General features: G+C 40.3%; 1 protein-coding gene across 1 annotated transcript in view; it reads left to right on the forward strand.

Moving 5' to 3' along the window:
- The window catches only part of il1rapl2 (interleukin 1 receptor accessory protein-like 2), a 429,626-nt gene that overhangs the window by 284,337 nt on the left and 127,862 nt on the right, over positions 1-17,427 (forward strand). The window contains exons 5-6 of the mRNA XM_073487133.1: positions 8,753-8,939; positions 9,031-9,184. Coding sequence (XP_073343234.1) covers positions 8,753-8,939; positions 9,031-9,184 — 341 coding nt within the window. The remainder of the gene's footprint in view (positions 1-8,752; positions 8,940-9,030; positions 9,185-17,427) is intronic.

Genomic DNA, 17,427 nt, shown 5'->3' on the forward strand with positions numbered 1-17,427 from the left:
GTTTTCCAAAACACATTAGACTGCCAATGACACAGAAATGTGTCTCGTGAATGATCATGATAAACACCAGTGCTGTTAATGCTGCTTTGTTGGCCTGCAAAGTGTGCACGCCTCATGAGAATGGAATAACCTGAGGCTATGAAATGCAAACACATCTCTAATAAGATCAAGATGAACCATAAATACCATCCTTGCACAATCTAATCCGTAGCACTATATTAACTCTGTTATTCAGCATTTCAAGAGCTCATTTTTCTTTTTCTTGGAGCCATTTTCTTGTCTGCTTAATAAAGTCCTGTGCCACATAAATGTCCTCCTCCTTCCTTTTTGACAGATATTCACTTGAGCAGCTGTCTTCAGGGGTGAGATGTTCCATTAACAGCTTTTATTTTTAGGGGGATTTAGTATCAGTTTTTTGTGGGGAAAAAGTACTGATTTCATTATAATTTTACCACAAAGATCAACTCCTAGCTGGTGTTCTTAATAATATATTAGATTAACATGTATTTCTGTCTAGTTGTTCAAACATGAGATTCACATATGGTCGCAGAGAGTTGGAATTAATTTTGTTAATTTATCATGCTGTATTTTCAGTAATAGTTTGAGATTTGGGGATATTTTGGGGATATACCAGTAAGATTAATACTCAGTAATAGCTGGTGTGTTTAGCTTTCTAGCATTATTATGGTTCCCACTGAATTTCTTGATAAGGCCCACCCTACTTTGCCTCAGATATGTTGTGTTGTGTTGGTTGGTTGGTTGGTTGGTTAGGTTTGGGCATGAGGAGGGGGGTTGGGTTAGGGTAATCATTATTGAGTAAACCATTCAGAGGCACAGCAGTCATAGTTATGGAATCCATAATGATGGGACAGTAATACTTTGTAAGAACTGCTCCGAGCTCCAAGATCGGACCACTAGCTGCACAGTTAACTGAGCAGACTAGCTAATGACAGCTACAGTTGGCAGAAGTAAGCTGTTTCTCTGGTGATATGCTGCACAATATTTGTTAAGATTATGAATTTAACAAGTGACCAATTCTTACATATTGCACCTTTAACAGTGAAGTAACTATTAACTAGTGTTTAATGAGCAATTAATTGTTTATTTATTTGAAATGGCTCTTCCAGGAAGGAAGAAAGGAAGCTGTTGTTGCCTTTGGATCATGAAAGCAGTATTGATCCTCTCATCTGACTTTTAGCAAGAAAGCTGGAAGAGGGTTGGAACATAAAGTTTGCTTTTACAGTATACAGCCACCTTTCAGACACTGACCAGGACAATCGTGACTGCTCTGTCTGGACAAATTACACTAGGCAATCTCATGTTTGCTGGAAACTCAGAGGGAGAAATGCTGAAAATACATTTGTTTTCAAGGAAAATGCTAAATTGATTCGAAATGCAACACATTTCATTTCCAAAGCTGACTGAAGTTCTTCTGGGAAGGATCCAATTAAAGGAAAGTCCCAACCTGAGATAAAATACAGTGGTACTGTTGTGATGTTCAACACATCCAAGTGATGTTTGGGATGCTATTTTACTTGTTGGTGTACCCTCTGCATTTCATTCTGCCTCGTCTGCCTCTGCTTTAATTAGTGATTTCCTACCTATGTATATATTTCCCAGAATCTCGCAAACAAAGGCCATGAACATTACTGTAATTACATGTGGGAGGAATATAATCAGGCTAAGGTTAGTTTGAATCTGTACGGATATGTTCTTCCTCCTCTTCCAATACTCCCAAATATATTCATAGTTGAATATCACTTGTTTGCCTCAAAGCTAATTGGCAATAAAAACACTGTATATATCAACATCAAGGTAACTTCATTACTTCAGATGTAAAGACCTCTTTGTCATTAAAGTGCAGCTTAGCAAAATGTGCAGCTCTCGCGTGTAGCACATTAAACACTCTCCTGTCTTTTACTTCAGGGCCATTTTACTAACTGAAGCATTTAAATCTATTCTACACAGAGCTAGATATGAATACACACCCACACACAGACACACAATTTGCATCCGTAAGAGGTGCATAGCATGCACTAAATGCTTCTGACACAGCGTTTGCATTGCGGTCTAATTGAATCGTCATGTTTATAGTGAGATATGCATAATACATTCTTCTTTACATGGAGGCTGTTTTTATCACTTAGTGTTAGACTTCTGCTTCCTGGGTTGGACAGCCAAGGGGCGGTGCGACCATGACAAAGGCTGATACAAGCGTGGAAAAAAAGGGGACATGTTGAAGGACACAGCTGAGAGAAAAACAAGAGTTTTCAGTTCATCTCAGTTCAGTGTGAATTACTGGCACGGATCTACTATCAAAGCAACAAGATAAAAAAAAACGCTTTAACATAAAATCCCTTTTAGCTCTTGGATGTGTGAGTGTGTTTGTGACGTTGCCTGTGTGAGGGAGGATCTGGAATTAGGATATTTCATCACATACCGGTATTTATGGTGCATGTGCAAGTTCCCCACATGATCCAGCATGCATCATTTAAAATTACATATCAATACACAGAATAAATTGCAAGTAGAGGAGGGACCCCTGGGGGTCTGCTGTAAAAAAACCAGCCTTGACATTGTCACTTTTAAGAATTATTGTGAAAACTGTGTTAGCAAACTCTTTCCTACTTACATATCCTGCAGATACAGAGCCATTCATTTGAAGATGTGTTTCTGGCCACCTGGACGTGCCTGACCCGAAAGATATGTCAGATATTCAGTCTCCTTTAACCCCTATTTTGGTCTCCACTAACTCCAGTATTTATCAGCTAGTTGTCAGCCTGTGACTCATTTAAAGAATCTGCTGTCATTTGTTACATTGATAATATAAATTGTTCACATGTGCTCCTTTAGGGAAAATTTTGAGAAAGATCCTTTCTCTAATTTAACCCCTACACCTCATTTTCGATGCCACCTCGGGCCGGTGGTTGAAATCTCCCCCTATGAAACCCAACCCTTCAAGACCCTGATACGTCATCAGTAGGCGATGATGGGGTTCAGGTAAACAGACACGACTGGACATTTTCAAATGCTGCCTTCAGCTGTGGTGATATCTCTTCTATGACCGTGGCAATCCTGGTATTATCACAATGACCAGTCAAAAAACAGAATACAAGGTGTGCTGCTCAGGTATGAAAATGGTGTCTCTCTGGTTGCTCTACAGTTTGTCCAAGAGGATGATGATGATTAAAACGCTGTTAATATCTCATGGCTATTTAATCATAACAACAGTAAAAACATGCCTACACATTTCAGCCATAGAGGCCTTTATCAGGGCAAGTACAAAATGGTCGCCTTTGGGCTCCTTCATTTAAAAGTTGGCAAATAGTCACATCATCAGTATGGACAGGTAAGTAGTCACTAGATTGGTCTAAACAGTTAAAGTCCCATGACAGACTATGCTTGGTATGCAGGTTGGTAAAAGGTCATATGATCAGTAAGAAAAGGTAGGTAGTCACATTATTACTATAGGCAGTTGAAATCACATGACAAACCATGTTTAGCAGAGAAAATCGCAAGCAATAAAGAAAATAATATGCACACATCTTGAAACATTTTAATATCCCAGTAAAGCTCAGTGTACTTGCCCTGATGAAGGCCTTAATGGCTGAAAAGCATAGGTATGTTTTTACTGTTACAATTCATCTGCAATGAGTGTTGACCATTGGTTTCACATGAGAAATGAACAGCAGTCTCCCAGGTGAAAGTCCTGTGTTTGACCTCTCCAAACACACCAAAGTCCTCCATACACAGACTTTTCTCACCTTTTATACAAAGTCACCTGACTGACAGCACATGAACCTTAAAGGGGCACCTCCAGAGGTGACAATACAGGGGTATCTACAGCATCATAAGTGTAGGACCACTGACCAAGCTGCTGTGTTGGACACTTTGGGAGTGAGAATAGGCCAATGGTTCCACAGATGCATGCAGGTCATTGAAAAAGACTGCAATAAAAGCGTGACGTATTTGTTCATTTTTACATTGAACTTCTACATTGTTTGCTTCTTATTCGGTGATTAAAATTGTAATGCAAATGTTGTTTTTTTCATATTTTTTTAAACAACAGATTAACAAAATTAACACAGGCTGTGACATAGAGCATAAAATAAATGTGAAGGGTTCATAAAAGACTGATGTGTTTGATAATGGAAGAGATGGAGAGGGGGGGCACGGAGGCATACAGGAAAAGTTAACTGAATCAGTGGAGGAGAAAACAAGCTGCTGTAGGCTGGAGATGAATTGATGAGGTGGAGAGTAACAGAGATGGACGGATGGATGGATAAAAGGTTTTTCAAGTTCAATGCTCAGTGGTCTTGGCTAGGTGAATGACTAAAAAAAATCCCTGTGTCTCCTGTAAGACACACACGAACACACACACACGAACAAACACACACACAGACTCACAAGATGAAAACAATACAGCCAACGCTGTTGCAGCTAGTAATAATGTAGTAACTACTACTGAGTATTGATAAGTCTGAACATCAACGTTGACAAATCTCACGGCTGATGTAATCCCATGGCAATGTTTCACTTGGCACTTTTTCTACTGTTTGGGTCATTCGAGGAAAAGTCATGAAATTCCAAGTGGAAAGAAGATAATTTAGGTTTCTACTTCACAGCTACTTATGTGAAAGTAATATTATTACCTATTTGTTGTTGAATTTCAAAAACATGCCTTTTATTGTAATTATTTGGTGTCATGTTGTGGATTATTTCATTGTTTGCCGTTGTACTTTCCATTTAAAAAATATTTTCTTAATTGTGTATGGTAACATTTGTAGATTCACTGATAATAAATCCCATAATCTCATAATTCATGGCTTTTCTCATCATTCATCATTTATTGAATCAAAGTCAACTTCAAAGACAAGCAGAGGAGGAAAGAAGTTTGAATCAAAGTTTAAAAGACACGCCGGTGATCTAAGAGCGTACTTGTAATTCTGAATGAACAATTCGCTATCACACCACAAAAGAGACAAGAATGGGCTGTTTAGCGTGCTATATCCTAACTGTATGTACTGTCGCAACTGCAGTGTCTCTGAGCTCATTAGGTAGAGCAGACAGGCTGGGTGGCAGGGCAGCCCAGTTGCAGCCAGTCTGTCTTCTAAGGAGCCTAAAAACGCTCTTGTAGCAAAGAGTACATTGTAACCATGTCTGAAATGCTGTTTGTGTTTTGTAAAATGTTGTTTTATAAAATTTCCCTGTGTTTTGTTAAATGTTTGTCTTTTTTTTAAATTGCTGTTGAGTATGTGTTGTGTTTTGACCTTCAAGATCGCTGTATTACACACTAAAAATAATGGGAAGTTTTTCCTTGCCTTCTTAGAGAGCTCGGGCTGTTGCTGAGCTGGGCCTGTTGTGCACATTGTCATCTTGTACTGAATATAATAACATTTTTAAAAAGATTATGTAAGTAATGCAAATAAAAGTAAAATTAGTTGCCTCTGTTATTTTCTCTACTTGGATGATTGGTAATGTTTACTAAGCGTGAATATCAGACCATCATTAGGTTTGGGTTTGAAGATATCCATTCAATTGAAAATCACTCCTTCACTGCATCCCCATCCCCTTGACGGTTATCTGTAGCTCTCTGTGAGGTTCTGTCCGAGGTCCTCTTGTGGTTGCCTTAATTAATATGCTTTAATTTGGCAGCTCATTACTATTTTTAAAGGTATTTCTTATACTAACCATATGGACTGAGTCATGGCAACTGGGAGAAAACTGGAATCAACTGGGCCCCAACATGGTGAGAGCCCTCAGATAACCTGAACGTGACAGTCATTGCACTTTGTCTCAAAGAATAGGCAGACGTTTTGGCGGGCAATTCATATTTGATGTGGTTCAAACACTTTCACACCTCCAGGCCAGCCGCCTCTTCCTTTGCAATCTCTCCACCAGATTTCCCTCAATCTTCATTCCCTTTACCCAGCCAAACTTGGGTTTGTGTACTTACTCCCAATGTTCTCACGTCCTGACAGTCATCCAGCTGTGTAACCAAACCAACACACACACGCACACTAACACAAACACAAACACACACACACACACACACACAGCATTGATGGGATAAGTGGTTTTGATCCACTTCGATGAGAAGTTGTGGTTAGGGGACAATGGTTGAGTCCCCTATGTGTGTGTGTGTGTCTGTGTGTGCGTGCCTACGTGCTTGCATGTGTATGTGTGTGAGACAGAGAGAGAGAGAGAGAGAGAGTAGAGAGAGAGATCAATGTGGTCTTTTGTGTCTGGGAGTGAACCTGGGAAACACACACAGCAAAGCACACAAACAATTACAATCACCTTGAGAAGATCCAAAATGATGTTGAAAACACATTGCATCACACACATCAGAACAAACTTCAAAGTTTGTTCTTTTTTTTCATTAGGTAATTTGGCTCAAGGACATACTGTCACACATGTAACATCATAACAGCAGGATGTTGGGAGATACCTTGGTGACATTAAGAGCTCTAACCCAGCCTGGTCTCATTACCAGGGTGTCAAATACCACGTCATGTCCCTCGGCATCCCGTACGAAGGAGAATGTACCCTTTAGCATCTCTATTAGACAGACTGGGCTTTTAACTTAAATCCAATGTAAACCCTTCTGTGACTTTAACGGTTTGCCTACATTAGGCCTACATAGTGTTGTCCACCTTAATGCATGCAACACACTGGCTTGCCTCTCCTTGCCTCTTCGGTTTCTCTCTCCGTTCTGTTTCTGTCTACCAGCAACATTATCTGCTCTGCTCGTCAGCAGTAAGTTTTTTAGTCAACCAAAAACACACCTCGCACTTAGGATTTTTTCAACCATGTTTCTGTTGTCATAACAGCAGGTCAGCCGTGTGGAGGAAGCTTTTTATTATTAGCTTATCAAAACCAACACGCATCAAACAACATCAACCAGGTGCACCTACAGTTTGTACAAAACAAAAGCATAAGGAGGCCTACATAAAATAGGAGAGGTCACATCACAATCTGTGCGTTTATAGGAGAGATGTAATACCAGAGAGTGTCTCTCTCTCTCTCTGCAGAGCATGTGTGATGGGAGGGGAACAGCGAGGGCTGATTGTCACTTAGTTAATCGATCACGGATGGCTTTGTCCTCGCAGACGGATTCAAAAAATAAAAGTAGCCTATAAAATCCAAATATACCTGGGCGAGCCCTCCAAGTAAATTGTATGTGTGGGAAACACTGGCGTGAATGATGACTGTTAGCACACATTGTGTGTCTTTCTCGTTAAAAGCTGTAAAGTTCATTGAATGTGGTTTGACCAATTTGCAAACATTCTGTTTGCTCAGTGTTTAATTAGCAAGAACTAATATTATGGAATTTAGGCACCATGTATTTAAATGTTACACTAATCTTTTTTAAATTTGGTCCATTAGTCATAATATGTGACGTCAGGATTAGAAGTGGTAGTAGCAGTAGTTCATTATCATCATTCATCACAGTGGCTCTGGAAGATGGCTCTTATCATTGAACATGAAAATTAACAATTGACAACAAGAATATTCCCAGAAGTCAGAAAACACGGGCTAAGAGCCGCGCTAATGCTTTAAAAATCTTTTTCACTCTTAATACAGACAGTTTGAGCCTATAAGGCCTTTTAAAGCACAGGTGTGCGTAATGCAGTTAATGACGTCTGTCATGGCTTGCTTGGACACTTGAATAGACCATTGGTAATGTTATTGGTAACACCAGTGCTTTTCCTCATATGGTTGTCTGGTGTAAAAACAGCCTCTGGAATTAAAATGGCTCAGGCAGACAGCAGGCAGACAAGTTGTGCTACACTGCAGCATATTTTTAACACACCCTTTGAAAAGCAGTGGATTTGATGCGACATTGCTCTGTAGCTCTACCATGCAGCTGCTTTCACGCTCAGTTTGAAAACACTGCAGCTTGATATTAAATACCATTTTATAAGCCATTTATCTTAACAAGGATCCACCTGTAGGCTCTGATTTTAGCAGCTCTGACTCTGCAAAGCTGCAATTGTCATGTGAAATTACTGAATTGCTTTTTTTCTTTCCGATGAAAGTAAGCACAGTTAGCCAGCTTTGTACTTTTGATCGACAATGGACTTAAGTAATGACTAGCACTGATTTTTTTGCTTCTTAAAGTGGGAAATCGACTTGGAATTTAATAGACCAAATACCGACTTTTACTCTTTGTCATGACGAACAAATCCACTCAATCTCAACTTGACGTTTTGAAAAAAATAGGTTATGTGCAATATAAAAGGAATTGCATTTGTGCCTTTACAGTTTCATCTTTCATGAAATTATGTATTCTTTGTGTGTGTTAGAGGTCATACAACCTGCAATCTGTTCTGGATGCAATTTCTTCAATGTTGTCAAAGACACACTGAGATGTCAGACGGCCTATAATTTCACCAAAATACCCACAACCGTGCCAACAACAACAATGGTCTACCCAATACTATCACTATGAAAACAGCTCTGAAAATGTTTCACACACAGTTCCAGTGGTGTTTTTTACTCTTGGATGAATTTACTCAAAACAGATCCACTCAGACTCATGTGCTTGACTTGCCTTAGAAATACAGACTGCATATAGTTTCATATAGTTTGTCATTTTTCAGATGTTGAGTCGGTCACATCCACAACTGCAACTTGGGATTTTCATTTTCTTTTACTTTTTCTGAGCCTCTTTTCTCAGGAACTCTGCATATTGCCAAGAAACATGGTAAACACATTTTCCCAATGTTGTGTTTTATGATCTGTTTAGGAACGCCACATACTGCATGAAAGTGTCCATGTCGATGACTGTGGAGGAGAGTGATGAGGGGAAATGCTTCAGCAGCAAAATCCGCCATCTGGCGAAAGCTGAGATAACCCACAGCAAAATGATCACCTGTCCTGATCTAGAAGACTATTTGGCTCCATACAAGCAACCACAGATGACCTGGTACAAGGTACAATAAACGCAAGGAAATTACGAATAACCATATCTAGGTCGTCTGTAGCCTTTTGTACATAACTTGATCAGTCTATGTCTTCCGTCAGGAGTGTGAGCGGGTTAAATGGAGAAGCTCCATCGTAGTAAACACCACACATATCTGGATTCCTGAGGTGGAGGAAGGCGATGGGGGAAATTACACCTGTGAATTACAGTATGGATCCAAACTGGTGCGGCGGACAACTCAACTCAAAGTCACAGGTAGGACACATTGCATGGGTGGATGGGTGGATGAATGGATGAAAAGAAAACAACATTGATTTGAGCTATACATTTTGTATACCTAATGCAGAAATATGGAAGAGTGTCTACCCGTATAGATTGATGGATGGATCCATTAAAAATAGGATAGGTAATGATAGGATGGGATGGAATGGTAGGGGTGTGAATTGAAAAAGGATCCTATACAATAGACTGAGAAACCATTGAATAGGCATGAATATGATAGGGGAGGGTAGGATTGGATAAAGTTGGATTAATAATGATTAAACACCATGTAAGCATCTCTGTCACCTCTAGTTACTAACCTGGACCTCGAAACAGCCAGAAGACACTCACCAGCTTTGGCTGCGATCCTGGTCAGGAGGGGTTAGGAGTTCACAGATGTATTTCGGTTTAGGCCCAATCAAGGGCGTAGGTTTGGTCTCAGCTTTGGTAGTGACATTACCAGGGGTGGACTGGGACAAAAATTCAGCTCTGGCATTTTCTGTCCAGACCAGCCCACTATATTATCAGCGGACACCACGAAGAAGTCCACAAATCTCGTGGCGTCCTTTCTCACACATACTACAAAGGAGAGTCATATTCCTTGATAGCAGTTAACAAATAAAGCACGTAGCTATGAACTCAAGGACTAAAACTGACAGCTATAGCAATCAACCAATCAATCTTTGTTCATTATAGTGTCAAATCACAACAGAAGTTATGTTATGACCAGGGGTGGGACGAGACTAACGGGAAGAACCCAAAACCAGAGACGGGGTGGAGTTTTTCTCACATCATTACTTACATTTGCACAACAGTTGGTGCATTTCTCAAAACAATTAGTACAAACTGCAAAACCTTGTTGATAACCTGCAAAAGCATGTCACATGCTCAAAATAGAGGTCATTCCTCAAAACCAAGTAATCCTATCAATGAAAGTGTGTGTGTCATAAAAAAAAGTCCTGACACCATCATTTATGAACAAGGTAGTCAAATGGCTTTGTCGTGTTTTCATTAGGACACTTTACTAGTGTTTCCCAATGCAAAAAAGCCAGATCTTTGTGACCTGAAAATGCTCAAGACTATACACTAACACTATACACAGCCATTTGAAAACTACAGTAAAAGTAACACATTTACACACAAATTATACCTATTAGATAGTTATCACCTCAGTAAACAATAAATGAATTGAAAGATTACAATAAATTCAATGGTAAATATTGCAAATTAAATTTATTATTTGCTATAGGTTTACTTGTGTTTTGTATCTCTGTTTACAGCTCATCAGGCCACGTGAATGTTTACTGTTGCTATGGCAACAAGAGACCGCTGACGTTAGCATCTGTTAGCTAGCTTAGCTAAATCATCTGAACAATAATAACCCATAATATCACAATTCGGCGTATTTGAACAAAATCAACCACAACTACCAACAGTCACAGCCCTTTAACTCTGGGCTGATGTGCTGCCACATGTTAGATTGTCAAAGTTAGAAAATAACGACTTCAGTCCCTGAGGAGCTACGTTAGCATTAGCGGCAGCTACGTTAGCATTAGCGGCAGCTGCGTTAGCATTAGCGGCAGCTGCGTTCATCAGTTATATGCAGTTAGTGAGGTCGCATCACATTCAATGTAAAAACGTTTTTTTACTTTGTTTTGGACATGTCTCAAACATTTAGCCGAGCCAGCCCCAGGCTGACATTACTGACCCTGTCTGCCTCCACTCGCTCATCATCGTCAGGTCCTCCTCCCTCGTCTCCCGGCGCAGCAGCACCTGTGGCTGCTGGCGGGTCGGTGTCACTGGTCCCGGCACCAAAAAGCTCCGTCAACTTCGCACATTTAGCAGCCTCCACCTCCAGAGACTTCAACTTTTTAATCGCTGTTTCTCAGCTGTTTCTTCCTCTTATCCATTTCAAGTAGCGGACACAGTTTGGAAGATGCTCACTACTACCACTCACTAACGTTACTACTGGCTCAGCAGCAGACAAATATTGGTAGTGACTATTTTGCAATCCTCGAACATTGGTTGTGACATGTCACGACCATCTATATAGAAACCTACGCCCATGGGCCCAATGTAAATGATCTGGTAGCTACTGAAGGGGGGCTAATAAAGAGGTGGTGTGGTCACCCTTTCTTTAATTTGTTAAGATCCTTGCTTCAAATTTTTGGACTAATGGTGCGTTTCATTTATCTCGGAAGTTGGAAGTCTGAGTTGGGAATGACATCATACCCGAGTTGTTCAAGTTCCAGTACAACAATTTGGATTACCAGTTCTAGCCAGGTTTGAGATTGTTAGCCATTGTTTACAATACCAGTTGATTGACAATGCATTACACGGTATGCTGTGCATACAAACACTGAAGCAACTCGTCCACAGATAGAAGCTGGACAGAACTGTTTTTAAGACTGATTAAATGAGACACAAATAAGACAGAAGTGCTAATAAACAATATATATAATAGATGTATATACTTTCATAGCTGTTGATCCATGAAGCAGCCATCTTGGATTTTGAGGTCAGGGTTGGTGAGGTGCATCCGACTGGGTGAGGCATGCATAAACAAACTGTACTTAAAGCTCAGATTTTGTTTGATGGTTGATTTTTGAGTCTCATTCCCAACTTGTCATATACTGTCACTTTGGGATGGCGGCCGACTCAGCCTACACTCCAGAAGCGTCAGGATTTGACAGGTGTGGAATGAGACTCAAAATTCTTAAAAAAGGAGGTTTAAGTATCAGTTCGATCATTTTGATTCTACTGAATTGATCAATTACATGTGCACAACAACACTCCCAGTGGTTTTGGGCAAACTGACTGCCATCAGAGAAACAGAGTGGACTTGAACCATGACAGGAATATGTATTCCGACTGCTTTTAATATGCAATGGATCTCTCACTGACTCCAGAGCATCCATTATTTTGACAGATGCCTAGACTCAGCAATACATCATTCATCATTACTACAGCACTTTTAAAGTTTCCTTCAATGTACAATACACATCTAAAACAACGGAGTACATTCACAGTCCTGGCACCATGTTGTGCATTTGTATTTGACTTAAACATACGGTCTCTCTGACTGTTTGTACATTCCTGCTTGTGGTTGGTTGTTGTGCCATATGTAGTATGCATGTTGGTGCCTCCAAGCATTGACAACATCCCATGCTTATTTTCTATGACAAACACTTTAACATGCATCCTGCCTTTTTCTCCACACATTCGGATGTTGTTTTGCAGTTCCTTAAAGAGACAGGAGCAAAAACGCAGTGTGTCAGACAGAATACAGTGCTGCAGCATTGGACAGTATGAGAAAACGGATGCGTTTTTTTGAGCATTAAAGCATGTAAACCTATTCTAGTCATAACCCAAAATAAAAGTATGAACCTGAAAATGAGCATTATATGTCTCTTTTAAAGAGCGCAAGAGTCTTTCTTAATTTGAATTACATTAGCAGAAGTCAAATTATCTCTGTAATTTAACCCATGGAACAAAATATTGTATATTCTATAAGTTCAACACTTATTTTTGGCATATGAGTCATTGTATCATATATCAAATAGCAAATGCAGATGCCACATTAAAACAAAACAACAAATTTCAGCTACCTAAAGTCAGGAAGGGAATCATGCTGACAGAGAATCTGTTTTCTAAAGACACGATGTGAGTACATCTCACTCCAAGGGAAACCAAAATATGCAAATATGTTCAAAGAGATGCTTTACGTCATCAGCCTGAATTTACATAGCATGGTAAATTATCAGGTTTCAAATTGTGACTCTTGGGTTTGATGTCAGCATAAGGCAAACCATGACCAATATAATGTGACAATCCTGAAAAACCCAACAGCCGTTTGATTATTCTTACCGTACACTGACTTTACATCATGAGGTTTTATGTCTGCCTAAGAAGGCAACTAAACTCCACATGCTACTCAATAGTCACTCTCCATTATCCCTGCATTGTTATGTGGTCACCATCAGATAAGTTACAGAAGCGAGCAGGGAATCAAACTAACATATGGTGAACTCAGTGATGTAATACAAGCATGAATGGATGTGTCTGTGTGTGTATCTCTGACTGTGCGTGTCAGCTGGATGCTGCACACGCCAACTGCCGAGAGGCCAATTTATCTTGTCCTGTTTAGGGAGCTGGAATATGTCTCTTATTACTTTCGTTCCTCATTCAGCCGCTCTCTCCCCTCCTCTCTATATTCATCCACATTTAGATCTCTGCCGCTTTCTGTCTGCCTCTTTTCTCTCCATTTCAACACACGGAGCTCAGGGCTAATTCTTTGGTCATTCCAGGCCAGTGCTCCTGACCGGCGGCAAGATTTGCGTGCATGCATGAATATGTACTATATGTGAGTGTATCTGTGTTGGTGTGCATCTTTGACGTCTGACTAGGTGCAAAAGTAAACAGACAGATTTGTGAAAGATTTACTATGTCATGGTACTTCAGCGTTTCAGCAACAACATTTGCTGTTGTAAAGGATTCATCCTTCTCACATGGTGCAAACAGGGATTTCTTCAATTTCAGCTCAGTATTTCTGACAGCACAGTGAAACCAGCATTTGAGACATCTGTCAGCGTGTGCCAGGCCTTGGCTAAACATCTCTGTCCTTGATTCTGTAGTTAGGTCTGTGTCTCTTGGCAGCAGGTTTTATCGCCGTGCTTTCAACATTAAATGGAGATTAAAGTAAAGACACAGGCAGAGCCTGCAGATCAGCTGCTGGCTATGATGTTGATTCCAGTAAAATACACTTAGCTGAAAAGAAGTGCTGGAAATAGACCCAAAGTTGGCTTGGAGACTGAGGAAAAACCTGTGTTCTAAATGTCACTCTCTCAATGGGCTTCTTTCAAAGCGTCTTACTGTTACTTCTTAAACATTTACAGCTTTTAATTAACTGCTGCACCCGAGGGAAGTGTACACTAAAGCTGGGGTAATCTCTTGTGTTTACAATGCTGCTCACACTGTCAATTCTCAGCCCCAGGATGGTCTTGGGTCTAGATCAGGGGGTCTAAATGTTTTCCCTTAGAGAGCCAAAACAGAAACTTTATGGTGGGCCACAGGCAAAAAGCAAACACCTGTTTTATTGTATTGTTTTGCAAGATCCGAAGTTTATTTAAAGCAACATTAACCTGAAAAACAGCTTCAAAATCATTTTGATGGTACAGTGTCTTGTAACAGGGTGAATGGTGTCTCTATCACTTATTTCTGCAACATGTAACTTCAGTGAGAGGGTAGGATCACAGTGTTACATACATGTTTTTTCAACAACATGTTTTCAACACATAACAATGTTATGACATAATGAGTTTTGTTAGTTAGGACCCACATCACCTCTGACAAATTGTTACAGACCTGGGATTTGTTTAAACGGCAGTGGTGTTGCACATGCCAAGTAGCATAAAATGCTAATTTCTACACGACATTGCTTTAAGTGACTGTCTTCCCAAAGTGTCACTTTTCTGCCATGTTCAGATTATGAAAAAAAAATCATCATTAGGGATCCTGCATAAACATTATTATAATTTTAGTAACAGCGTGGAGCCCAAATTCAATCGTATGGCGAGCCAATTTTGGCTCTTGGCAACCCTGATCTGGACCAATTGTGCAACATGTGCAAGGCTTGCTCTGTCCTGAGGCTACTGAAGGTTTAATATTTCAATGAAAGAGGAAATATAAAAGTGTTTTCCTCTTTTTCTTTTTTTGCCAAAAATGCACCTTAAAGGAATAGTTCACTCTAGAACGAAATTCAGTCATTATCACCCTAGTTTCTTATTCCTCAAAGTGCAGCTGGAGACCCACGGGGGTACCCTCCGGCAACAATAATCCATATAACGAGCGTCAATTGTGCCCGAGAGGAAAAGGTCCATAAAACTACACAAAAAACAACACTCGAAACAACGTCATTTAGTACATTTTTCTAGCCTAAACAGTCACTATACTACATTTGCCTGGAGGCACGCTCCCGCGTTCACGCACGGCTTCCGTAGTGCAATCGGCTGTGAGGGAGACTCGTGTGACACGGGAGCGTGCCTCCAGGCAGATATAGCATAGTGACTGTTTAGGCTAGAAAAATGTACTAAATGACGTTGTTTCGAGTAAACTCTGGATGTCGCCACTTCAGGACACTTGGATTGCAGCGGACGAGCAGTATGGAGGAATATTACAAAGTTTTTGTGTAGTTTTATGGACCTTTTCGTCTCGGGCGCCACTTACGCTCATTATATGGATTATTGCTGCCGGAGGGTACCCCCGCGGGTCTCCAGCTGCACTTTGAGGAATAAGAAACTACACCGGACTTCTCATCAGCATGTGGGTGAGCCGATAATGACTGAATTTTGTTTTAGAGTGAACTATTCCTTTAAGACCAAATGAAAAAAAAAGAATTACTGTGTGACACTGACACTGTGTGAAGTGAACGGTGCATGTTGGTATTTGTGGTGTTTGTGATCTGTTAAACTATAGCATGCAACCTGCAACTGTGGCTGACTTGCACTCTGCAGATGTACTTAATGTATATGCCCTAGTACAAGATGACCCTATTTATAAGATGATCTGTTTTCTTTCATACAAATTCAATGTAAAAATGCCAGTCACATAGTCTCACTTCCTCCTGTCAGGCTCTTTGAATGTGGCTGTTATCATTTTTCTGACTGTCATTTTCAAGCTCAGCATCATGACATTCTGTGACACTGGTAATTCTTGGCTGCTTGACTGATGATTCTGTCCAAGTCCTGCACTAAAGATGGCAGGAGATGATTTTGACTCACGATTTAAGTCGTCAGGAATTCATTTCCTCCGTGGCAGCCAAACACATTACAGTCCTGTATGTATAGGCTGACTAGACACTTTTAGTTTGACTAACTTTGAAACACTTTTAGCGGACTTGAAGAGACTTTCTTGTCTTGTGCTCAGAAATAAAAAAACCTGTATTTTTGGGATGTTTTCAATTTCTTGAAAAACATGTTGTCTTTTATTCAGGCCAATACTGTATTGCTGATGAAAATACACAGAGCAAACTAGCGCCAGTAACAGCAAGCGTTCACTATTAAATGCCTAACGTACAGATTGTGATATGGCATCTTTCAGATTATTGTAATGGCAATACAATTGTCAAACATATGAAACAATCCTGGGAAAATTGGTGCAGTCTATTAGTAGTTTCATAGCCCATTCATGTCAATGACCCAGATCACAACTGTGGGAGAGAGGGAGAAAGACAGAGAGGTACATAAATCGATTGCTTTTGGGACTTAAAGTACACAGAAGGGTCTCATAGGTGGAGGACAGAAAACTCAATCAAGACATGCACCAGACTACATTAATTAAAAAAAACAATACAAATGGTTCTGCAAGTTTTAGCAAGCTAAATAAGAGTTCTTAAGACCCCAGTAAATAAATACCATAATATGTTCAGCGCTTCTGTACTCTCTCTCTCTATACTCACCCGTTACTTAAGAGGAATATCACGTTCGAAAATAAACTTCTAACTACTATTATTATAATAATTGTTCAAAGACAGTTTCTGTCTACTGCTCCGTGGTCTTTGAATAGTGTGTGTGTGTGTGTGTGTGTGTGCGTGCTTGTGTGCGTGTGCGTGTGTGTGTGTGTGTGCGTGTGTGTGAGTGCGTGCGTGCGTGCGTGCATGTGTGTGTGTGTGTGTGTGTGTGTGCAGTCATTAGCATGCAGTTGTTAGTAATGCTGTCTGATCTGTCTGGTGATCAGAGAGCACGCAGTCATATAGTATTACCGCTGTAGCCTGGGGGAGAAATGGCTCCACAATAGATCACAGAGTGAGACACACAGAAATACTTAGGGAAATGCAAACACGCACAAACAAATGGAGCACACACACACGGTCCGCTGGGTAGAACATATCTGATCAGGACAGAGCAGGGACAACTTGGGGTCAGTGCAGGAGCATCGAGGGAGGGATGTGGGGAGGAACAGAGAGAAATAAATAAGAAAAGTGAAGTAGGATTTTGAAAAACAGAACAAGAAAGGAACAGGGATTAACCAGACAACAGAGTGAAATAAGGTGGAAAGGGGGAATTAATGCAGGAAGTTAGTTCTTGATAGTCCTTATCTCGGGTTCTGCTCTATCGATTTTCATCATTTGTTTTTCAACAATTCAGAATGAGTCCAACAGTGTTGTATGAGTGAAATGCTAAACCAGTAGGCTGCTTTTCAAAAACATTACCAACAATGCAACTTAGTCGCTGACACCC

Source organism: Pagrus major, chromosome 18 (genome assembly GCF_040436345.1).
Source record: "Pagrus major chromosome 18, Pma_NU_1.0".
In the NCBI taxonomy this organism is placed as follows: Eukaryota; Metazoa; Chordata; class Actinopteri; order Spariformes; family Sparidae; genus Pagrus; species Pagrus major.